Here is a 24,387-nt window from a genome sequence, read left to right on the forward strand (position 1 = left end):
TTGTTATTATTAATGGAATATCCCTTTTTAGAGCACATACCTTGTTGAAGCTCATGAAACAGTTGTGCAGCCTCCGGATCTGCCAAAGTGTCATTCTGTAAATCAAACATGAATTGGGAAATGGGACTTGATACTCCCACAATAGTATTGAGCTCCCCTTGTCTAGAGAGTGCATCTGGAACCACATTGTTTTTCCCTGCCCTATACTTCACTGTGTAATCATATCCAATCAACTTGATCAACCATTTTTGCTGTGTTGGGGTAGTGATTCTTTGGTGAAGAAAATGTTGAATTGTCCTATGGTCTGTAATGATGTTAAAATGATGCCCGAGTAGGTACGGTCTCCATTGTTGGACCGCAAACACCACTGCCATCATCTCCTTGTCATACACGGACAAAGCTCGATGCTTTGGAGCTAACACTTTGCTTAAGAAAGCAATGGGATGATTATCTTGAGATAGTATGGCTCCAATTCCCAAATCAGAGGCATCACATTCAATGGTGAAGTCTTTAGTAAAGTTAGGGAGGGCCAGAACTGGGGTTGTAGTCATAGCTACTTTAAGATCTTCAAAAGCTTTCTCACTTGCAGGAGACCATTTGAACCCATCCTTCTTGAGCATATCTGTTAAAGGCTTAGCGATGATACCAAAGTCCTTCACATATTTTCTGTAGTATCCAGCAAGACCCAAAAATCCCCGTAATCCTTTCAAGGTTTTTGGCTTTACCCATTGCACAATACTCTTGATTTTATTTGGGTCAACTGCCACTCCCTTTGCAGAAACTATATGCCCCAAATACTCAACACTATCAGCCCCAAAAGTGCATTTAGACATCTTAACTTTGAGATTGTGTTCCTGCATCCGAGTAAAGACTTGTGACAAGTGTTGAATATGCTCTTCCAAAGATGAACTATAAACGAGGATATCATCAAAGAAAACCAATACGTGCTTCCTCAACATATCTCTAAATACATCATTCATCAAGGACTGAAATGTTGATGGTGCATTGGTCAAACCAAATGGCATCACTAAAAATTCATAATGACCATCATGTGTGCGAAAAGCAGTCTTGCTTACATCCGCACTCTCCATCCTGATTTGATGATAGCCAGACCTGAGGTCAAGCTTAGTAAAATAAGCAGAACCACCAACTTCATCCAACAATTCGTCAATCACTGGTATTGGAAACTTATCCTTAACAGTCACAGCATTGAGGCTTCGATAATCTACACACATACGAGAAGTGCCATCTTTCTTCTTTACTAATAAGACTGGAGAAGAGAAAGGACTTACACTTGGTTGAATCACTCCGGCAGCTAACATTTCTCTCACAATTTTTTCAATCTCTGTCTTTTGATAATAAGGATATCTATAAGGGCGCACATTTACAGGAACTGTACCTGGAAGTAGAGGTATCCTGTGATCATGACTTCTCTTAGGAGGTAGAGAAATGGGAGGCTGGAAGAGTTCACTAAATTGTTCCACCAATTGTTTGAGTTTAGGATGGACATGAGGTTTCTGACTATTGTCATCTATGCGCCTTAATTCTATCAACATAGCTTCCCTCTCCTTAGCCAAAAGACTGGTCATCTGTTCACAAGTTATGACTTCAATGTTTTCAGATTCAACTCCCTGCAAGTGATATTGGAGGTCATTTTTAACAAACTTCATGGTAAGCTTGTCAAAATTCCAAACAATATCTCCCAAAGTACGAAGCCAAGCTGCTCCCAAAATGACCTCACATCCTGAGACGGGTAGAATATAAAAATCTGCTTCAATGTCTTGTCCTTGAATATCAAGTTGAAGGTTTGAAACATAACCTCTGGTCTTCATTATTTCTCCACTAGCTACCCGTACATTCATAGGGCAACCCTTGTCAACTATACCTATGTAATACTTGAGTAAACTGGGATGAACAAAATTATGAGTTGCTCCACAATCCACAAGTACATGCACTGACCTGTTCTTTCCAATTTGGCCTTTCAACTGCATTGTCTCTGGCTTGTTAATATCAGAAAGTACATGTAAAGAAATGAGTGGAGCTTCCTCCATTGTCTCACCGGTAAGTAAATCCTCCATAACTGCAGCATGCTCTTCACCTTGTGATCCAGCAGCATGCTCTTCACCTTGTGATCCAGCAGCACTAAAACCCTCAATAAGTAAAGCTCTAGCGCCTCGTTTACATATATGATCAGAAGTGTAGGGTTCATCACAAAAGAAGCACTGTTTTCGATTCCTTCGATCTCTATACTCAGCTTGGGAATACTTTCTGTCAGCTGAGAAGTTTGAATGATTGCGGCCATAAGGTTTTGCAGTAGTGGACTGATTTCCAAACTGTGATCTCTGTACAGGAGCTGGTGGTGCAACAATCTGTTTGGTACCTGAAAACAGTGCTTGCCAAAATAATTGTTGATGCATTATGTGGAAAGGGTATTGACTCCATTGAGTTACATGTCAAGATGGATGGTGTTGGAATTTCATTTTTATTTTGGTTGCTTGCATTTCGTAATATGAAGTTTAAAAGAGAAGCTGCAACTCTGCAAGAATTGGTACAAGTTTCCAGTGATCAGATTTCTATATGTAAGCTCTTGGTTGACATCATGCTTCTTGGTCTTGGGTGTCTTACGAAGACTTTGGCTTTGCTTCTTGGTGAATATTTTGAAATGCTACAAGCTGCACCCATTGCTTCCTTGACAGTTGTAAAATTTGTGAGGAGCACCATAATCATAGTGATGATACAATTGGTGATTAATGCCATGAACTCATCGTTTCTACTTGTGAAGAGGATCATTGCTACGGCTGCATATTCAGCTCCGCTTGCTGCCTTTCAGACTTTAGATGACACCTATCCCTCTATTGAGAAAGTTGGTGTTTACAATGCTCATGGAGAAGTTGGTAGCGCTCTCTGTTTTTCTAGCTACCATTACTACAGGCATGAGGGCATGCCCTATTTTAGGGGGGCAGAATTGTTAGGATCCTTATTCCTAACATGGGCCATCATTGTTATTTGGGCCTATTTGGGCTTCCCTCACATGAGTCCACTACTTCTAAAGAGTTTCTCTGCTTAAATAGCTAACGGGAATTGTAACGGAGGCATCGAATTATTGAATCAGTTTTATTGCTTAGTTTTTTCCTCTTGCTTTCCTTCTTTCTCTTTTGCAACCATGTCGATCCATGGCTACGATCCCGGGGATCGTAACAACTGGTATCAGAATTGTTCAGCTCTATTAAGCCACTCCAAGGGATCTTCCCCACCAAATACTGGAAAATCCAACCGAATTTGTTTCATGGTAGGCAGGTTTGGGTCCTGGACTTGATGGTGGCTCAACCCATGGTTGTGAGTGTGTTGATAATGATATGGATGAAATTGACTATGTGGGTTGAATTGGTTATATGGATAGAAAAAGTGAGGATATGGAGTAGTAGTTGTGGCATAGATTGGTGGAGGTGATGATGTATTAGAAATGGTTGGTGTAGTAGTTGGGATGCTCCGTTTGGATTGGAAGCCACTCATACCCATAGAACTACTTTGGGGCCCTGTTGGTATTGCACTAGTCACACTGGAATGAAATCCACTAGTTGGTAACTGAGATTGCAAAGAGCTTTGTGGCATATGATGTAGTGGAATCGATGAATGAGTGTTTTGTGGTGCTGATTTAGAACACTGATCATGTTGATAATTTCCAAAATAGGAAGGATCATAACCTAAAATGGGATTATTAATCAACTTTGGGTCCATGAACAGTCTAGGGTCATTAGTCATTCCATAATCCCCAGCTGTTTGAAACCACCCACTCACTCCATTCACTGATGAATAAATTCCAGCACTCACAGGTTGAGAACCAACAAATTGACCACTAGAAACAGGAACATTATGGCTAGGCAAAGACCCAAATAGATATGCAGATACATCTATAGTCGTAGTAGTTGGCATAGTAGTCATACCACCAAGCGATCCCGTTATCGAAGCATCCGGCGACGGCGAACTCAGTTGAGGCGGCGGTCCAGCTCCACTAGTCTCCACCAAAGCTTTGGAGCCCAAACGAAGTTGTCGGAGTTCCTCCATGAGCTCGGATTGAAAGGAAGAGTGCTGAGCTTGGATCTTCTCCATAGATTCTCGCACCTCCTGGAATTGGAGCATCGTCTCCTCACGATGAGCCTGCAAGGAAAGCTCATAAGGCGGGTCCACCAACGAAGAAGACGAGGCACTCGTAACCTTCTTCGATCCCCCCATCGATTTGGACTCTGATACCAGATGATGAGTACCCTCAGAATTAAAGAGAAGAAAACAAAGAAAAACTGAGAAAAGATAGACTTTTATATAGATATTCGATAGTTGAATTACAAAATGAAAGTAACAGAGTATATATAGGCTATAACAACCAAAACGCTGCGTTTTACTAATAAGTTGGTATTCCTAATAAGTTGGTATCCCAACACAGATATAAAAATGAGTGAGTTAAGTGATATTATTGAAAATACGGTGAGTTAAGTGTCGAATGAGTCATAACTCAATAGCTATTTGTGATTTTTTGCCTTCAGAAAAAAGAAAAAGAAAAGATTTTCAAGGAATAATATCTTTAGGAAAGAAAAAAAACAGATGGAAAAAAACCGGTAGAAAAGAATAAAAAGACCCTAAACCCCATCTCCAGTTTCCACCCCTCACCCACTCCCAAATATGTATAGGTGTGGGACCCCCAGGGCATTCACCTACCACAGCTCCAATATCCCATCGCAAAAAAAACAACAAGCGCGTGAAATATAAAAAAGACCCCGCATTCAGCGATCTACGAATTTTTTTTTTTTTGAGAATAAGCGATCTAAGATTCCAGTAAAAAAAGCTAGTAAAAAAAAAAGAAGGTCAGATCTAGCAGATGTCACGAGCTAATTTAGCTATAAATAAGGGGAAAGGGCCAGGCATTCGAACTCGCTCCGCTCTCTTCTCTCATCTCCGAAACCAACTGGATATAGAGAAGTAGAAGAGAACCGATAACCAAAGAACCAGTCTAGTCCTCCCCCTCTCTACCTCCGAAAGGTACGAGCTTTCTCTCTCTCGTTCTCTCTTTTCCTTATTATGCTGCTGCGCTCTCTCTCTCTCTCTCTCTCTCGCCATTTTCCAATGCCAACGTGATCTTCTGCCTCCGTGCTTCTCCCCCTCTTTCGCTCTTTCGTTTCCATTTCTCCAAGGTTTTCATCATTTTTCACTGAGATCTGTACTGGTCAGTCTACCAATTTTGAGATTCTCGCTTCGTCTCATGTATTTTTACTTGTTTGCCTCAACGAAAAATGGCCTGGCATTAGGTTTTTGTTTGCGCTGCATTTTCTGTTGCAGATCTGATTTTGGCATTTGTAGATCTGCTATTTGGCCTTTGGTTTTTGCACTAGATCTGAGTTCACTAGCTTCTGTGGAGTGTTCAAGTGACCTCCATTTCTCTCAGGCTCAATTCCCTCCTTTAAACATTAGATCTACAACTTCTCTTTGAACCTCTTGTATTCTCTGTTACGGATTATGATGAAATTCAGTGCCCTAAGAATTAGATCTATTAGTGCCAAGTTTTTTCATTTGAGGTTGTATGTTTTCTGATTGGATTTCGTTAACATGTGGATATCCTAGTATTAAGTCATTGTTTTGCATGATGAATATGTCTAATCTGATTTCGTTACGATATCATAAATGAAGACATTTCTTAGTAACTCTATTGCGATTTCAGATTATGATAGGATTGAATACAAATCACCGATTGCGCAGACTCCTCAAGTTCTAAATTTTGATTGAATGCATATTCATTTGATTATTCAAAAGCAACTTTTCAATATTTCTTGTTTTTACTGCTTTGCATATTCATCATGAAAATTTCCTGAGAGATCTATCAAAGATGCATGGTGGTTGATTAAGGAAAGCTAATGTGTTTCATGTTGATCTGATTCTACAGAGAAATGGCGTCTCACATTGTTGGATACCCTCGTATGGGCCCCAAGAGAGAGCTCAAGTTTGCCTTGGAATCTTTCTGGGATGGCAAGAGCAGTGCCGAAGATTTGCAAAAGGTGTCTGCTGATCTCAGGTCTTCCATCTGGAAGCAGATGGCTGATGCCGGGATCATGCACATTCCTAGCAACACTTTCTCTTACTACGACCAGGTGCTTGACACCACTGCAATGCTTGGGGCAGTTCCACCAAGATATGGTTGGAATGGTGGTGAGATTGGATTTGGCACTTATTTCTCCATGGCCAGAGGAAATGCCTCAGTTCCCGCTATGGAAATGACCAAGTGGTTCGATACCAACTAGTATGTGATCTTAACCTTTTCTACACTTTTGATTTTTTTTTCTTTTCTTCCAAATGTTATGAATTGGAATGATCAATTCTAACTTGGCCTAATGTATTGATACAGCCATTTCATTGTCCCTGAGTTGGGTCCTGATGTCAAATTCTCATATGCTTCTCACAAGGCTGTTGAGGAATACAAGGAGGCTAAAGCGGTGTGTGTTCATGATTATTTTTTTTTCATTGTTCTGCATGTGGTCAAGCGAAATTATATATTGGTTAATGTCTGATGGGCAATCTTGGGTTTTGCTTCGTAATATATGCCATGTGTGGTGAATATCTGAAAGGCAATCCTACTTATCAATACGCATTTCAATTATTCATCTTTCCAGAGCTGTTTGTAATTTTTCAATCTTTTGCAGCTTGGAGTGGATACAATCCCAGTCCTTGTTGGTCCAGTGACCTACTTGTTGCTGTCTAAACCAGCAAAGGGTGTTGAAAAGACATTTTCGCTTCTCTCTCTTCTAGGAAAAATCATTCCTATTTACAAGTAATAATTCCCATTGTCCTTGTATCTCAGATTCATTGGCTTTGCGTTTTTTTCTGTGCGGCTTATCTTGTATGTATTGATTTAACTTTAATGAGTCTTTAGGGAAGTTATATCTGAGCTTAAGGCAGCTGGAGCTTCATGGATTCAGTTTGATGAGCCCACACTTGTTATGGATCTTGATTCTCACAAGTTGCAAGCATTCACTGATGCTTACTCTCAGCTAGAATCAACTCTGTCCGGCTTGAATGTTCTCATTGAGACCTACTTTGCAGATGTACCTGCAGAGGCATACAAGACTCTCACTTCCTTGAAGGGTGTCACTGCCTATGGTTTTGATTTAGTTCGTGGTTCTAAGACTCTTGAGTTAATTAAGAGTGACTTCCCTAAAGGAAAGTGCCTCTTTGCTGGATTGGTTGATGGAAGGAACATTTGGGCTAATGATCTCTCTGCTTCCCTAAGTACATTGCAGGCTCTTGAAGGCATTGTTGGCAAAGGTATTCAAGTTTTCTGCAGTTTTTGGTAAATGATGACAAGAAATTGCATTTCATTAATTATTTATTTGTTCTGTGCAGACCACCTTGTTGTCTCTACCTCCTGCTCTTGTCTTCACACTGCTGTTGATCTTGTTAATGAGACTAAGCTGGACAATGAAATCAAATCATGGCTCGCCTTTGCCGCACAGAAAATTCTTGAAGTTAATGCTTTGGCAAAGGCATTGGCTGGTCACAAGGATGAGGTATAGCCTTTTATTCTTTCACTACAACTGATCCAGATTTGTTTTGTAAAGCACAAATCATGTCTTGGTTTTATATTTGATTAAAATTGGTAGTACTGTATAAAAAAAGCGCTTGGGGGCACTACTGTGTGTGATGTCCATAAAGATAGAAAAAAGTTAAAAAGTGTAGTATGATTTGAAGAATTTTGATTCAATGGTATACCTCCTTGGATGCATGTTGCTTAGATTGCTACTTTTGCTTTTATGATTCTGTGGTTCTCTTAATTTGAGTACTCACCTTCTGTGCTGCATCATCAGTCATTTTTCTCAAGCAACGCTGCGGCTCTGGCTTCAAGGAAATCGTCCCCGAGGGTGACCAATGAGGCTGTTCAAAAGGCTGTGAGTGCTTATTGCCTTTCTTGTGCCTTTTATGTTGTGCTAAGTTTGTTCTGTATTTGCAGTTGATTTTTATTTTATAAAATTTTTGTTACTTATTATTATTATTTTCTGGGTATTTTCAGGCTGCTGCTTTGAAGGGTTCTGACCACCGTCGTGCTACTAATGTAAGTGCCAGACTTGATGCTCAGCAGAAGAAGCTTAATCTTCCAGTTCTCCCAACCACCACCATTGGATCATTCCCTCAGACCATCGAACTGAGAAGGGTTCGCCGTGAATACAAGGCCAAAAAGTAAGTAAAGCTGAATGTTCTATTGTTTTCTTATACAAAATGTGAAATTGTTAAAACAATTGCTGATGTATGCTGTTTTTTCTTGTTCTTTAGGATCTCTGAGGAGGAGTATGTCAAGGCCATTAAGGAGGAAATTAACAAAGTCGTCAAGCTTCAGGAAGAGCTTGACATTGATGTCCTTGTTCATGGGGAGCCTGAGGTGAGCTTTCATTTATTAATTTCTGTCAGGAAGGATGATGAGAAACCTGTTCTACTTTTGGCTGGTGAATTTTGGCTTTTCATTCTGTCTGTGAGACTGCAATTCATTATTGTTTATTCTCATGGCAGAGGAACGACATGGTTGAGTACTTTGGGGAGCAATTATCAGGGTTTGCCTTTACTGTCAATGGGTGGGTGCAATCTTATGGATCTCGATGTGTGAAGCCACCAATCATCTATGGTGATGTGAGCCGCCCAAAGCCAATGACTGTGTTCTGGTCATCTGCTGCTCAGAGCATGACTGCCCGCCCAATGAAGGGAATGCTTACAGGCCCTGTTACCATCCTCAACTGGTCCTTTGTTAGAGTTGACCAGCCCAGGTCTGAGACTACCTACCAGATTGCTTTGGCCATCAAGGATGAAGTGGAGGATCTCGAGAAAGCTGGTATCAATGTTATTCAAATTGATGAGGCTGCGTTGAGAGAAGGGTTGCCTCTCAGGAAGTCTGAGCAAGCTCACTACTTGGATTGGGCCGTGCATTCATTTAGGATCACCAACGTTGGTGTCAAGGACACTACTCAGGTCTTTTTCCCACTTTGACATATATATATATATATATATATATTTTCTAGTATATATATGCCTTGTTGTCTTAACTGCTTGTCTCTAAACAAACCACAGATTCACACTCACATGTGCTATTCCAACTTCAACGACATCATCCACTCGATCATCGACATGGATGCTGATGTGATCACCATTGAGAATTCTCGTTCTGATGAGAAGCTCCTGTCGGTCTTCCGCGAGGGAGTGAAGTATGGTGCTGGTATTGGTCCTGGCGTTTATGACATCCACTCTCCAAGAATACCATCAACTGAGGAGATTGCTGACCGGATTAACAAGATGCTTGCAGTCCTCGAGACAAATATCTTGTGGGTCAACCCAGACTGTGGGCTTAAGACTCGCAAGTACGCTGAGGTTAAGCCAGCACTCAGTGCTATGGTTGCTGCTGCCAAGCAACTCCGCACTCAGCTTGCCAGTGCTAAATGAATGCTTTGATGAACGGTGGCTTCAAAAGAACTGAAGGATTCTATGCATCTTACCTGGATTTTACAAGTCATATTTGATTGTTTAATAACTGTGTGATGAAATATCTTAGTAGGCTTTGTCCTTTTACGGGCATTTTTTGTTTTTGTTTTCTTCCTTGTTATATTTTGTATTTTTGAGGCTCTGCCTCCTATCAATTTCAAAGGGCATCAAGCTTGGTGTATTTCTTGAATGATAAATGAAGAAATATCAATAGCAATTTGTTCCCTGGTTCTGTCAGTCAGTCCCATTTATTGTGCGGGCACTAGCAACACTAAGGTGACCTTTTAAGTACCATTTTTTGGTTTTGGTTAGTCTTTAATTGAAAAAAATCCAAAACGTAGTGGCGAGCTGATCAGCTGTAGGGATGGCAATGGGGCGGGTTGGGGATGGGGATCACAATACCATCCCCATCCCCAGGGTCATTTTCTCCCCAATAAAAATATATTGGGGATTCCCGTCTCCATCCCTAATAAGAATTTAATAAATAAAATAATTTTTTCTCATATTGCCTTTTTTTAAAATCAAAATTTACAACAAATAAATTTAAAATATGATTAAATTCATAAATTATAATTCAGTGAGTGCAAAAATCAAAACATCATTAAAGTAAAAGTGTAGTCATTAAAATAAAGTAGTAAATGTATATATTTGTGATTTATATTATAAAAAATAAATTAAAAAATATATAAGTTAAATATATGTATATATTATTGGGGCGGGTTTGGGGATGGGGATCACAATACCATCCCCGCCCCATTCTCAATCTTAGATAGCGGGGATTGAGGATCCCCATCCCCATTCCCCATTTGTCCCCGAATTCTCCCCCCATTAGGGGCGAGTATCCAATGGAGCTCCGCCCCGCTGGGGATTTTTGCCATCATTCAGCTGTCTTAGTTTTTGGTGGGCCAATTCAATCCCATCCATAGTGTTTTTGTAAGGGGAACTGATATTCATTCCCTTTTCGTTAAAAAATACCGATCAAGGTGTGTGATGAGTAATTGATTAGTAATTTTTAAGACCAACTCTAACAGCTTATAGGAAAGCTAAAGTCAAAGTTTTAGCCTATTTTTCTTCTCCAACTCCAACAGATTATTTATTTTACGGCAATCTCTAAAATCTTTCATATTTCTTCTTAAAATTTTAAAGATTGCTGTAAATTTAGGGAATCTTGTTTTCTCTTTCCTCACTATCCTTGAAATGGAGATAATTATAAGGAATCTGTTGTAGGAAAAGATGTTTGTTTTTCTTAAAAAATAGAGAAAAATCACAATATAGGGAATCAGTTGGAGTTGCTTTAACACAAAAACTCATCTTGAATCAACTAGATTAGGCTTGAGGAAACCTAATCCAACCGATTACAAAGATCTTCCGTTACTTTCTTTTTTGTTTCAAACGAGAAAAATAAATCTAGGCATGCATCTTCAAAGGACACTGAAAGGTTTGGAAATTTAATCCCCGCGTATTCTAGCTTAACACTAGCATTGCTCGTGAATATGGCGATGGGCCCTTTCTTTCAGTAACCCACCCCAAAACAGATTTCAACTTGGTAGCCGATTGGGTAATGTAGTATTGAGGCACAACCCTTCTTCTCCTACCACTTACAGGGGAAACCACGTTTAGCCTCCACGACATTCTCCTCCTTGACAGGTGTTTAGATCTCCGCTTTCTCTCCTTGGGACGTTGCTTAGGCACGACCAATTATTTCTTGGTATACTTGTTCGACTTCGAGACTACCCCCAACAAATCTGACCACCCCTAATCTCCTTGTTAGGCCTCTCTAAATTTTTCGATCTTTGGAAGGTACTATTCATCAAAATAGTGAGGTTTATAATTTTTACAACTCCAATCGTTTGAGGTTTAAATTATAGACTTTAATATATTTTATTTAAGTTTGAATCAATTGATCAATTAATCATCTAAAGGTAGGCCAGCAGGTTGTCATCCATGGTCTAAACGTTGGTCTATATTTAGACCAACTTATAGACTTTAGCCCTCCATTTGTGTTTTTTATAATAGACCCAATCCATGATTGGAGATGAATTTTAGACATCCATGATCTATAATTTAGATTATACACCTTCGATTGGAGATGACCTTAGAGAACTCCTTTAGAGGCCCATATTCCCTATGGCCCATCCATGGAATCTAAATTCAAGCTAACAACTTTTAGACTCGGTCTAAAACTCTCTTCTCATAATCCTGCCTCTTGAATGCTTTCCTTCAATTAGGGTTGGGCACGGGTTGATCCGGGCCTAAATTTTTCTGAATCACAGACCCAGTCCGATAAATCAGTCTCAGTTTGGATTGTCATTTTTTATGTTTCAAACCGACTGTAACTCGAACCAACTACATTCGGTCTGAGTTTTTGAGCTTTCGGTCCAAAAATATAGTTCTAGACCTTATGTAGCATTTCCAGTTTTCTAGCTCTTGCCTTCTGGAAATTCAACTTTTCTAGGATCTGCTTTTTGGAAAGTACAATACAAGTCAAATGCATACAAATACATATTACAATCAAATAAGTCTTCAACTTCAAGATAAATTGTACTGGGTTACCGGTTCTAGACCTTATGAAGCATTTCCAATTTTCCAACTCCTGCCTTCTGGAAATTCAACTTTTCTAGCATCTGTAAAACTAATTTACAAACAAGCTCACACTATTATATTTGTTCAACAACAACTTGAGGAGATCAACATACCATTGACATCAAGAGTAGAGGCCATTGTTGCAGCTGCAGAAACAAAAGAACAAGTCGAGGTTGAAGTCTTCTGCTATTCACCAACTGTAGCTTCCGAATGGGCAGAACACAATGCTTGTAGACGGGGGTGATAACAGGGACCCTAACCTCTTATTTATACAAGTTCAAGTCCAAGGAATCCTCCCATAAAGATTTTCCTTGTAGAACAAGACTTGTATCTTAGATTCCTAATGCATCACAGTTTAGGACTTTCTTGTAGTCCAATTAATGGATTCCTAATCCAATGATAAATACACTATCACATTGGGTATCTAGGTTGATTCTTTTCCAGATCCATGTTGTATTCGTTTTTGACATTTAATGATTTCCTAGTTACTCTAGGATAACTCGTGATAAGTCCAATTTTGTCTAACAATCTCCCACTGGTTATCAAGGATAATCATAACTGTATAATGCCAACACTTGTACAACCAACTAAAGTGTGCACCAGAATAAGGAAAAGTCTCAAAATCCATTCAGCATGGTCAAAACACAGTTGCTTATGCAGAGCAAGGAAAAGCACACACTTTAACAAAAATGCAGCACTTCCAGACCACTAACACAAGCTCATGCATTCCACATATGCTACTGAAAACAAGATGATGCAGTATATGAATAACGTGTATTACCAGAAGATCATATACCTAAATGGTCCAACTGAATGTTTCAAAATGAAACTCAAACATAACCGAAAACACTGATGGCCTAAATGCTCGTACTTAAGCTAAATGAACATGTCCGCAAAAATTACAAGACCATCTGATATCAAGGTAAATCAAAAACACAAGAAAAAATATTACAGAAAATTCAATAAAAACTGCAGCAACACAAACTGAATGAAAATAACTCGAGAATTTTATTGATAATCAAAATTCAATAATACATAAAGTTGTGATAATAACTGAACTGAAAATCACAACTATCAAAATTACAAAGAACTCAGAAAATTACAAAACTTATAAAAATTTGCTCTTAACTAAATTAGGCTCCCACTGAACTTAAGATCCTAAATTAGGCAAAACACCAATGTTCTCAATATGTTTCTTGAAGGCAGCAACTGACAATGCCTTAGTGAAGGGATCTGCAAGCTGAGAGTCTGTGCTTATACTCAATACTGAAATTTCACCATGCTTGACTCTCTCCCTCACACTGTAATACTTGAGGTCAATATGCTTTGAGTTATTTGACATTTTACTGTTTTTACTGAAGAACACAGTTGCCTCATTGTCACAAAGAATTACAAGAGCATCAGAAACTATATGACTTAAAATCCTAGTTTGCATCAAAAAATTTCTAATCCATAGCCCTTCACACATTCCTTCATATACTGCAATAAATTCTGCCTGCTTGTAGATGTTGTCACTAAGGTTTGTTTCATAGTTTTCCAAGCAACAGACCCTCCTGCAAGCATAAAAACATATCCACAAGTCGATTTCTTGGAATCAGGATAATTCCCTGCAAAGTCTGAGTCTGTATATCCTACAAGCTCCAATTTCTCCACTTGTCTATACACAAGCATGTGGTTCTTAGTCCTCTGCAAGTACCTAAGTACTTTCTTCCCAGCCCAGTGTTCATGACCTGGATTAGACTGAAATCTAGAAAGAATGCCAACTGCAAAAGATAAATTAGGTCTAGTGCAGACTTGAGTATACATTAGGCTGCCAACAAGCCTTGCATAAGGCTTGGACTCCATATCCACCTTTTCTACTTCATTCTTTGGACTTTGTTTCTTAGTGAGCTTATCTCCCTTAGACATTGGAACCTCCCCTAATGCGCAAGTCTCCATGCCAAATCTTTTCAGAATTTTAGCAATATAGTTTTGCTGGGATAAACCTAGCAAACCTTGTGCCCTATCTCTTATAATTTCTATTCCTAGTACATATGATGCCTCACCTAAATCCTTCATGTCAAAATTCTTTGACAGAAAGGCTTTGGTTTCTTTAAGTAGCTTTAAGTTGCTACTAGCCAACAAAATGTCATCAACATAAAGTACCAGAAATATAAATTGGTTTCCAGATGTTTTGAGATAAACACACTCATCCACTAAATTCTTAGTAAATCCAAAAGAAGAAATCACAGAGTCAAACTTTTTATACCACTGTCTAGAGGCCCGTTTTAAACGATAAATGGATTTTCTTAACTTGCAGACTAATTCTTCTATTCCTGGTTCTATAAACCCTTTAGGCTGCTTCATGTAAATAATCTCATCGAGTTCTCCATTTAGGAAGGCTGTCTTAACATCCATCTAGTGTAGCTCCATGTCAAATTGAGCTACAAGTGCCATAATGATCCTAAAAGAGTCTTTGGTTGAAACTGGGGAAAAGGTTTTAGTAAAATCAATACCCTCCTTCCGTGTGAAACCCTTGGCAACTAACCTAGCTTTATGTCTCTCAATATTCCCATTTGCATCTCTCTTGGTTTTAAACACCCATTTGCAACCTATAGCCTTTTGTTTGGAATCAGGTTTCACTAAATCCCAAACTGCATTGTGGTTCATGGACTCAATCTCAGCTTCCATAGCTTGTTTCCACTCACTTGACTGACTGCTTTCAATAGCTTGATTAAAAGTGACTAGATCATTGTCATCTGCAAGATCAATTTCAACTTCATGTTCTTGCAAATAAACAATGTAGTCAGAATCTTCCCCCCAATAAGTTGGTTTCCTTGCTCTATTAGATCTTCTTAATTGGGGATTTATGTTTTGGTGATGTTCTGCAGGCTGATCTTGAGGTTCTATAGGCTGTGGTTGATCAGGTAGGGGTTCAAGATTAGCTTGATCATCTGCAAAATGCATTTCTTGATCAACAAGTTGATCTTGTGCATTTTGAGTTTCTGGAACACTAATGGCTGCTTGAGTGTCATGAATTATAGGCAATATACTTTCAGTATGCTCATTATCCATAATTTCTTCAAATTCTGAAGATAAATCTTCAAAACTTGTATTATGAATTTTCTCATCCAAGAATTTTACTTGATGTGTTTCAAAAATTCTTGGTGAGTGCTGAGCTGCATAAAGCTTGTAACCCTTAGATTTTTCAGGGTAGCCTATAAAATAGCAGCTTACTGTTTTAGGATCAAGCTTGTTAATGTTTGGATTGTAAATTCTAGCTTCTGCAGGGCATCCCCATACATGACAATGGTGAAGGCTAGGCTTTCTGCCACACCATAATTCAAAAGCAGTTTTCTCTATAGCTTTACTAGGTGTTCTATTGCAAACATAGTTTGCAGTCCTTAAAGCTTCACCCGATAAAAACCTAGGTAGGCCTGTTATGCACATCATGCTCCTGACCATATTCAAAAGTGTCCTATTCTTTCTCTCAGCCACACCATTTTGCTGAGGATTATATGGTGTGGTGTATTGAGCCTTTATGCCTTGTTCTTGCAGTAACAAGGCAAAGGGACCCTTTTGTTGTCCACTCTCTGTGTATTTTCCATAAAATTTACCACCTCTATCTGACCTAACAGTTTTGATTTTCTTTTCTAGTTGTTTTTCTACTTCAGCCTTAAATATTTGAAAGGCTTTGAGTGCTTGAGATTTTTCTGAAAGTAGATAAACATAACAATATCTAGAAAAGTCATCGATGAAGGTTATGAAATACACATTTTCACAGATTGTTTGAGTTCTAAATGGACCACAAATGTCAGTGTGTATGAGCTCTAAAAGTGCTTGGCTTCAATATGCAGTCTTTTTCCTTAAGTTAGTTATCTTTCCCTTAAAACATTCAACACAATCTTGTAAATCAGAAAAGTCAAGTCTTGGATGCGCAACTTTTATTGGTCTGGGGACCCTCTTAGAAAGGGAGCTGCTTTGATTTCTTGGAAGACCTGTTGTCTGCCTAAGGATTGTGGAGGGCTTGGATTAAAAAATATTTTCACTTTGAACAGAGCTCTTCTTCTTCGGAGATGCTGGGATATGGTGACAGGTTCTTCCGATTCTTCGATATTTCTGCGGGATAGATTCTTAAAGAAGAATTTAGACACGTTCTCTTATTATCAAAGATCATCTATTTGGACCGGCTTGAAGAAGTTGTGGCCAACTCTGGTTTCTAACCTGAGATGGCAAGTGGGTGATGGCAGGAGCATCCATTTCTGGAAAGACAATTGGCTTGGAGGTTCGTTGGTGGATAGCTTGAATATCAATCCTTCTTTCTGGCCTTATCTTCGTGACCGCGTTTGTGACTATATTGTGCAGAAACGTTGGGTTCTGCCAAATGAGTTCCTTGAGAATTTTCCAGAAGTTTCAGAAGACATTCTAAAGACTGAAATTCCAGGTATTAACATGGATGACACTGTCCTTTGGCCTACTACCTCTGCCGGATCCCTGAATACGGTAGCAGCTTATTCTTTTCTCACTGGTCCTAGTACATCACTTGAGTGGGGTAAGGCTATTTGGCACAAAGCGGTGCAACCTGGGACCCTTTTGGTGAGGATTATATGGTGTGGTGTATTGAGCCTTTATGCCTTGTTCTTGCAGTAACAAGGCAAAGGGACCCTTTTGGTGGAGTATTTAGGGATTCAGATGGTCTCTTCCTGGGAGGATTTTCTTATAATGCTGCTGTCCCAAGTGCTATTGATGCTGAGGTTCTAGCAGTTATTGAAGCAGTGGAGGTGGCAATGGTTAGACGTTGGACTCATGTTTGGTTGGAAACTGATTCTGCTTTGGTGGTGCGTTACTTCAATAAACCTGATCTGATTCCTTGGAGATGGCGTATCCCTTGGATGAACTGTTTATACAAGATTAGCCATTTTACCTTTCAGATATCGCATATATTCAGAGAAGGAAATGCATTGGCAGATAAATTTGCTCGCTATGGTGCTTTGAATATGGGGGCAGTTTGGTGGAGGAAACTCCCTACATCCTTTCTCTTAGAGTATGCTAGAGACTTGGCTTCTAGAGTTACTTTTCGCTTCTCTTAGTACAGGCTTGTTCTTATTTATTTGTTCTGTTACACTATTAGGTCTTGGTTTCTTAATTGTTATGTTCTTATTTTGTACTGCGTGGGGTCTGTCTATTCATCCAGGGAGGTTTCGGTCTAGTCCCCCTCCCATGTTTGTATCTTGGTTCATTTTAATAAATTCCTGGCAAGGGATGGGCGGTGGGCTCCCGGTTGTTGCGGTCCCCTTCGGGGTTGTGTGGGTGCTAGTCTCCCCTTTCAGACTGCTTCAGAGGAGCTAATATCGCCTAATCCTTGCTAGTTTATTTAAAAAAAAAAAAAATATTGTTTTTTACCAAAATTTTCAATCTCTCTTTTGATATATGGCCAAGCCTTCTATGCCATAAATATGCAGACTTTTCATTGCATTTAGTTCTTTTAACACCAGTTAAAGTGTTACTCGATGTGTTATTATTTTCCACAAGAGAAATTTCTTGTTGACTGTGTGAACAATTTAATTGTAGGTAATCATTCAATATAACACCAGAACCAATTTGAACTGAATCTTTAGAAATAATAATTCCATTATTGTCAATAAGAAGTCTACATCCAGATTTAACCAAAAGAGAAACTGAAACTAAATTCCTTCTCAGAAAGGTACATAATAAACATTATCCAAAACTAAGAACTTTCCTAAACCAAGATCTAATTTTAAGGTTCCAATAGCTTTGACTGTCACTTCATGCCATTGCCTACACACAGATTCACTTTATCACTTCTTGGGACTCTCTTCCTTATGAATCCCTGCAGAGAATTAGTAATGTGTAAAGGACTTCTTGAATCAATCCACCAAGTTTTTGGTTCAACATTAACTAAATTAATTTCTAAAGAAAACAATGAGTTAGAAAAATTACCCTTTTTGATCAACCAATTCTTAAAGCCTGTGCAGTCTTTCTTCATGTGCCCTATTTTCTTACAGAAATAGCATTTGAACCTAAATGGTTTGTTGGCTTTAGCTGCTCCTGAGGTAGATCCTTTGAAGATGGTTTTGGTAGGCTTGAGCTTAGACTATTTCTGGTATTTCTTCTTAGGCTTCTCAACAAGGTTCACTGAGGTGTTCGGCTCTCTTTCCTTCCTAATCATGTCCTCCTCATCTACACAAATGGCAATCAGCTTCTTGAGGCTCCATTTTTCCTTCTGAGCATTGTAGCTGGTCCTTAGTTGGCTAAAACTATTAGGCAAGGAATGCAGTGCAGTGTGCACTACATAATCATCAGTGACCCCCATGTTGAGGTCCCTTAGCTGAGTGTTAATCTCAATAAGCTTCATGATATGCTCTCTCACTTTTCCTGTTCCAGTGTACTTAAGGTTGTTAAATTCCTTTGCCAGCCTAGCTGCCTCAGCCTTATCACTTTCCCGATACATATCATGAATGGCATATAAAAAATCCATGGCTAGATCAAGTTCTTCTATACTGCCTCTAACTGTGTCTGACATGGTGGTCCTAATAACATTCTTTGCCATCTTATTAGCCTTATGCCACTCCTTAAAATATTTCTTCTCTTCATCTAAACTTTCACTAGTAAGCTTTACAGGTTCATCCTCAGTTATGCAAAGGTCCATGTTCTAGTTCATGCCTAGGTAAAAATCTACTTGGTTTCTCCACTTCTTGTAGTTATAGCCAGTTAGTCGCTGAATAGTGTGAGGTCACAGTAGGGATTCCTAAAGAGCAAAACAAAATAAAGTTTTTGTGAGTTTTCCATATGTAAAGTTCTTAAAATTCTAAGTTTTATGTTTTCTGTAACTTCAAGCAATATCAAAACAAAACAATGCAAACAGAAAACAAAAACAAAACACAAGCAATGTCACACATCAATAGCCCTTTAACCAAAATTAATATCATGCAACACTTTTGAGCAGAAGACATAATATCACTACTAGCATATGCCTTATAGAACACTTTAATTTTTCTGTATCTTTTGCTCTAGAGAATATGGATAACCGTATCAAAAAGTCATTAGGTACGGTGCAGCCACGGAATGAAAAAGGGTATCCTCTATTGCAGGCTCCAGTAACCAAAAGCCACGCTTTTGACTTTGGTGTCTCTATTTTTTTTTTTATTTTAAATGTTATATTAATGTTTCTTTCTCTCTCTTCATTTTCTTTTAATTTCTATTTATATATTAATCGAAATATAAAAATACTTGTTTTATACGTATACGATACTAAATACCTTAATATTTCATTTGATATTATAAATTTTTATATAATGTTAATTAAGCAAAGCAACGAATCTTCTTCAGTATCTATTATGCGTTGGATACCCTATGACAAAGGTATCATTTGAATTTTTATATTAAAAAAAAATTATTGAAACCTACCATTAATATTCAGAGCAATTTTTTTTTTTTTTAAATCTGCTATTATGAAAATTCAAATTAGCAATAATCTAACATCTCGTTATCAATTGTTTCATGATTACAACCATTATAACACCCCTGCAAAGAAGAACCTCAATGAAATATTCATATTTAAAATCAAATCCACTAACATTGAAATTTTACCAAAAGTACATAAATAGTTTTGTTATTTATAAGGTCTACATAATTTGAAATAAATGCCGAATTCAAATCCTAATCTAGTACTGAATTGAAATCCTAACATGACATTGAATTGAAATCCTAATAGTCTTGAAGCAATGACCACCATCTCCACAAGATTAGCTCCCGCTCTAGTTGCATAATGGCTGATAGAGGCATGATTCCTAAACATATGGATCAAGTTAAAGACGAGTTACTGATCAGAAATAACATATATATGTACAAAATCATAATATGAACTGTAAAAAAGTTCCAGATCCAATAAGTATAGTCAAAATGCAAAGATAAATATATACTTACTTGATTAATCAATTTGCATATTGGGGCAATCAAATGGCATTGTAGGACGATAGACATCATCATCTGGTGAAAAAGCAACAGTCGATGGCCTTTGAGGCGTGTCACGAGCAAACTGAGACATCGTTTGCATGACATCTTCTTGTGTATCCACTGATATTCCGCATTGTTTAAACATCTCTCCCATTTTTTAGAGTGCCATCTCTACGCACCTCACTTCAAACATTTGTTCCATCCGTTTTGTTTGCTCAGCCATTTTGCTTTGTAGTTCCTCCATCATGTGTGCTTCTCTCTCTTGTGCCATTTTCGCTTGCTCTTCCAATTGCTCTCGCAACTGTTTCACTTCTCTTGATACTCCTCGCTCTTCAATATGGATTCCAGGGACTTCGTCCCAAGTAACCCCTGCTCCAACACCTCTCACTCTGTTCCCCTTCTCCTTACCAAGAACTTCAGCATACATTTCTTCACGGATTTCTGGAGCAGTGATGTCAACATTCATGCTTAGCCTCTTTTGTTCAGCCTCTTCAAAATCTGCCTACAACAAATGTAATAGATAGACCATAAGCAAAGGAGACACGAAATATCTACAAGTATAATAAAACTACAGATAAATTAGCTTACAATTGCCTTTGCAGATGCCGCATCTATTGGTTCTTGGGACCTTTTCCTTTGATGTGTTAATTTAAATAGCTCCCACCTATCTGGCTCTTTACCATGAGAAATTTCCTGTGCAATAGATTGTATATTAGGAATATGCACTAGATATACAAGAAGGTGGGCAGGTTAGAGAGAGAAGAAACAAATATACAAAGAGTTAGGAACAAATCCAAATGTATGCAAGTAATCACATTTTAAATATTTGGACTAATAATCTGTAAATAATTCCCCCGTTTCATTTTTTAATATTTTCCGTATATTGAAATAAGGTAGAAATGGTGATTTGCCTATACTGCCATGAAGTAATGCTATATATAGATGCTGCCATAATGAATTTCTTAACTGATGCATTATGGGATCTCTATTTATTTCAGGGTTAAGTTTCAAAAAGGTGACCTGCTTGATAGCATTTGTAGCAGTATCTCCATTTTGAAGACCTTAGATGTGGAAGGGTCGGTGAATACCGATCAACAATTACTCAGCAATGAAAGAACTTACCAAGCATGCAACAATTAATCTTGCCATACTAACTTCTCAAAAAGCATAGTTGTCTGCAAAGTATATATTCTACCAATCTGGAACTCATTACAATAAATCGAGGTCAAGGTCTCTTCTTCCCTTTATATGTTTGCAATTACCACATTTGGCGTTTTCTTTTTAAGAAGTGGGCAGTTAGTATATATAGGGATAGCTAAGCGAATGTCAAAGCAACAAACTGTATTAGTTGAGATACACCTATTAATTAAGGGGGGTGTATTGTATTTGGATTTGTGCAGACTTTTTTTAAATGATAGACTTTTCAAAAAGTTCACAGACTCTTTAAAAAGTTGATAGACTGTTATGGATTTCTTAAAACCATTGATTTTAGCAACAGACTTTTATTGATTCATGAAAATCTATATACTTTATTATGAATGACTTCTACAGATTTCCTAAGATGTACAAAATATATATAAAAAAACAATAAAAAAAACAAATGCAGCCCAAACACAAAACAAAATAATAACTTGTTGTCTCTTCAATGCTCCAGTATCTTCTAATAGAAATTTACTCAAATAAATGATTGTTAGTCTGTTTAGCGAGTTTGTTCTCATTCCTAATCTCCCAACAACATAAATAAATAATATAGATCACTTGATGTTTATGGTTAATTATTCTTATCAATTTTGTTTTCGCCGATTAACATATATTGTAGCAATATTGGTCAATGTCTTGATCTATAATTAATCAATTGAAATTCAATTGTTCAATCTTTTTTTGAACCATAATACAAATTCAAATTAATGAGAATAATTAATTAATAAGATAAAATTTAGTATGGTTCAAGGTCTTAGGGTTAGTCCACAATATTTGAGTTTTAGGGTTTCATAAATAATTTTTATTGCTATTAGGGTTCGAAGTATCACAATTGAAAAAAAAAAAACAAAAACAAAAATCACATTCAACAACTACAATGAACATGTTGGGTATCAAAAAAAGTTGATATCATAAAAAATTAGAGAAAAGACAAAAAATTAAGAAAGAGAGATGATGAAGGACAAACTTCTTCATGCGTAGAGAGAAGAACTTTGATAGATTTTTTTTTTTTTGTTGAAGAGGAAACTTTGATAGACTTTTTGAAATCTTTGGTCTGGAGCTGGAAAATTATTGGAGTTTGGTATGTATAGTTAACACTACAAAGTCCATGATTATCCATGATTTTCTAATTCCATAAGTATGAATGATATTTTGAATACCTCTGTACTTTTATTCATTTTTAAAAGCCCTAATTGAATACCCCTAGATTTTGGTGGAATTCATGAAGTCTTTAAAAATCCTAATTGAATACCTCAAAACTTTCATGGACTGTTAAAAGTCTATATTGAATACACCCAGACTTTTACATTCCATTGATTTCTTTAAAAGTTCCACTAATTCCATATACAATACACCCCCTAAGCTTTGGTCAAGAAAAATTGAGGACATACTCGAGCAAAAAATCACTTAAACTAAAGATTTTACCGACAGAAACAAAGAAAAAGGAATTATAACTGTCCATATATAGTCTTTGATATAGCTCTGTCCAGTGTTGAATAGACTTGAAGTTGTTCTAACATAACATTTAAGGTATGCACTGAAGTTTCACTTACATATTCATGAGCAACATTTGCATATGTTCGAGTCCCTGTTGATTGGTTCATCTTCTTTTGAGACCGATTTCTTTTGTTGATGCTTGCTATTCTCTGTGTTCCAACATATGAACACCGGTAAGTAATATTAAATCTAGCCTACATGAAGAAGATGAAATAATTGTTTTGTACCTGGTGCTTCTTCTTGTCCATGTTTGCAACAAAAATTTTCCATTGACGCTCATTGACACGATCATCATTAGGCTTTTGAAACCTACGTGGTGTGTTCATGAATGGTTTATACCATTTTTTACGCAACTAAGACTTCCGGTGCTTCCACCGTTCATTTAACTTGCTCTTCACCCTTTTCTTGATTTTACCTTCCAAACTTGCAACCCAAGGATTAGACCAATCAATAGTTTCCTGCACAAATTGTTTACACGCATCAATATAATGGAAAGTCACATATAAGACAATGTTAACAAAGGATTTAAACATTCAACATATACCTTAACACGATTCCAAGCCCTTTCAAGATTGTCACTAGCATTGAAATGCCGGTAGTCAGGTGTACTAATTGGAAAAAGTGTAAAGTCTTTTGCCAAAATACCCAAGAATCTTGAGAATCTTGCCACCTTCAATCGTGGACCCGTAGGAAGTCCAAAACAATTCCACAAGAGCTTTTCCTGACCCTCCATTGCCCAATTCTTCTGGTTTGGACCACGGTGCTTTTTTATTCCCCCAGGCGCCTCTGATGAAACATTGACGTCATCTTGCTGATGAAACATGCCACCAACATCTTGTGTTTCGCTGTCGTCGTCTTGTTGAATATTAAAGTCGCCACCAACATCTTGTGTCTCGCTATCGTCATATCCATTTTCTTCGTAATCCTCTTCATCCTCATATAGGTGACTCATCTGTCAAAACCACAAAAATCAATAAAAACAATCATACCCATTCTCCAAATGAATAGTAATTAACAGAGATAAGCAAACCTCCTCCAACTGAGACCAGAGAGATGAGAGAGATGGAGAATTGATTGTTAAACCTGATAGGGAATTGACCTCCACTTCTACAGACGTGGTTGTTTTATATGCGTATCATAGCAGAACCACGTCTTATCCATTTGAAAGTCCGAAGGGATTTTAATACACAATTGGCGGCAACACAATCTTTTGTCCCGCTCAATTTCTCTTTTCCATTGTTTCCCTTTTGATTTCAGGCATTTTGCTCCTGCTCTCACTCTATTTTGTCCCGCTCTCTGCATCCGTGAAGGTCCCCCAATTGAAAACGTGAAGCTGTGGTGGTTTTCTAATTGACTACAAACTCTAAACAACCTCTTTATATAATTCAATTTAGTTGATTTCTGAATAAAATAAAAGGAATATAGTTTCTACCTCATCAGGTTCTTGTTTTCCGCTCTGCTTGAAAAAGCACAAAAGATTCTTCCATAGCCTTCTTCCCCATTAGGGTCACAACCAAGTTCCCCAATGTTGCAAGAGCTTTCTCGGAGATTTCTTTATCGGAGGACAATTTTAAGAGTGTGTCCACTACCCCATTGGAGACTAAATCTCTTGCATTGTCCAACATGGTGGATAGGTTGTGAAGTGCA

The 24,387-nt window shown here is 37.9% G+C and overlaps 3 protein-coding genes across 3 annotated transcripts; 1 reads left to right on the forward strand and 2 right to left on the reverse strand.

Annotated features, from left to right (window-relative positions):
- Positions 1–4,880: 4,880 nt before the first annotated feature.
- LOC112192108 (5-methyltetrahydropteroyltriglutamate--homocysteine methyltransferase) lies at positions 4,881–9,729 on the forward strand. The gene is made up of 11 exons (XM_024331674.2): positions 4,881–5,034; positions 5,933–6,286; positions 6,392–6,479; positions 6,687–6,814; positions 6,917–7,308; positions 7,387–7,550; positions 7,848–7,928; positions 8,051–8,217; positions 8,311–8,416; positions 8,545–8,997; positions 9,097–9,729. Exons 2-11 carry the CDS (start codon positions 5,937–5,939, stop codon positions 9,463–9,465), a joined length of 2,298 nt encoding a protein of 765 aa, XP_024187442.1. The 5' UTR covers positions 4,881–5,034; positions 5,933–5,936; the 3' UTR covers positions 9,466–9,729.
- An 8,452-nt stretch (positions 9,730–18,181) lies between these two features.
- LOC112194659 lies at positions 18,182–18,736 on the reverse strand. The gene has a single exon (XM_024334876.1). It carries the CDS (start codon positions 18,734–18,736, stop codon positions 18,182–18,184), a length of 555 nt encoding a protein of 184 aa, XP_024190644.1.
- Positions 18,737–20,022: 1,286 nt separating this feature from the next.
- LOC112194660 lies at positions 20,023–23,066 on the reverse strand. The gene is made up of 4 exons (XM_024334877.2): positions 22,968–23,066; positions 22,797–22,889; positions 20,632–20,736; positions 20,023–20,545 (listed from the first exon to the last, which is right to left on the reverse strand). Exons 1-4 carry the CDS (start codon positions 23,064–23,066, stop codon positions 20,201–20,203), a joined length of 642 nt encoding a protein of 213 aa, XP_024190645.1. The 3' UTR covers positions 20,023–20,200.
- Positions 23,067–24,387: the final 1,321 nt, after the last annotated feature.

Source organism: Rosa chinensis, chromosome 3 (assembly GCF_002994745.2).
Source record: "Rosa chinensis cultivar Old Blush chromosome 3, RchiOBHm-V2, whole genome shotgun sequence".
Lineage (NCBI taxonomy): Eukaryota > Viridiplantae > Streptophyta > Magnoliopsida > Rosales > Rosaceae > Rosa > Rosa chinensis.

Coding starts and splice junctions, on each gene's coding strand:
- LOC112192108 (XM_024331674.2), top strand. CDS start 5,937: ATGGCGTCTCACATTGTTGGATACCCTCGTATGGGCCCCAAGAGAGAG. Junction 6,287..6,391: donor AAGTGGTTCGATACCAACTA/GTATGTGATCTT, acceptor GTATTGATACAG/CCATTTCATTGTCCCTGAGT. Junction 8,417..8,544: donor TTGTTCATGGGGAGCCTGAG/GTGAGCTTTCAT, acceptor TTCTCATGGCAG/AGGAACGACATGGTTGAGTA.
- LOC112194659 (XM_024334876.1), bottom strand. CDS start 18,736: ATGGACCTTTGCATAACTGAGGATGAACCTGTAAAGCTTACTAGTGAA.
- LOC112194660 (XM_024334877.2), bottom strand. CDS start 23,066: ATGAACACACCACGTAGGTTTCAAAAGCCTAATGATGATCGTGTCAAT. Junction 22,890..22,967: donor TGGACAAGAAGAAGCACCAG/GTACAAAACAAT, acceptor GTTGGAACACAG/AGAATAGCAAGCATCAACAA. Junction 20,737..22,796: donor CAAATGTTGCTCATGAATAT/GTAAGTGAAACT, acceptor TCTATTGCACAG/GAAATTTCTCATGGTAAAGA.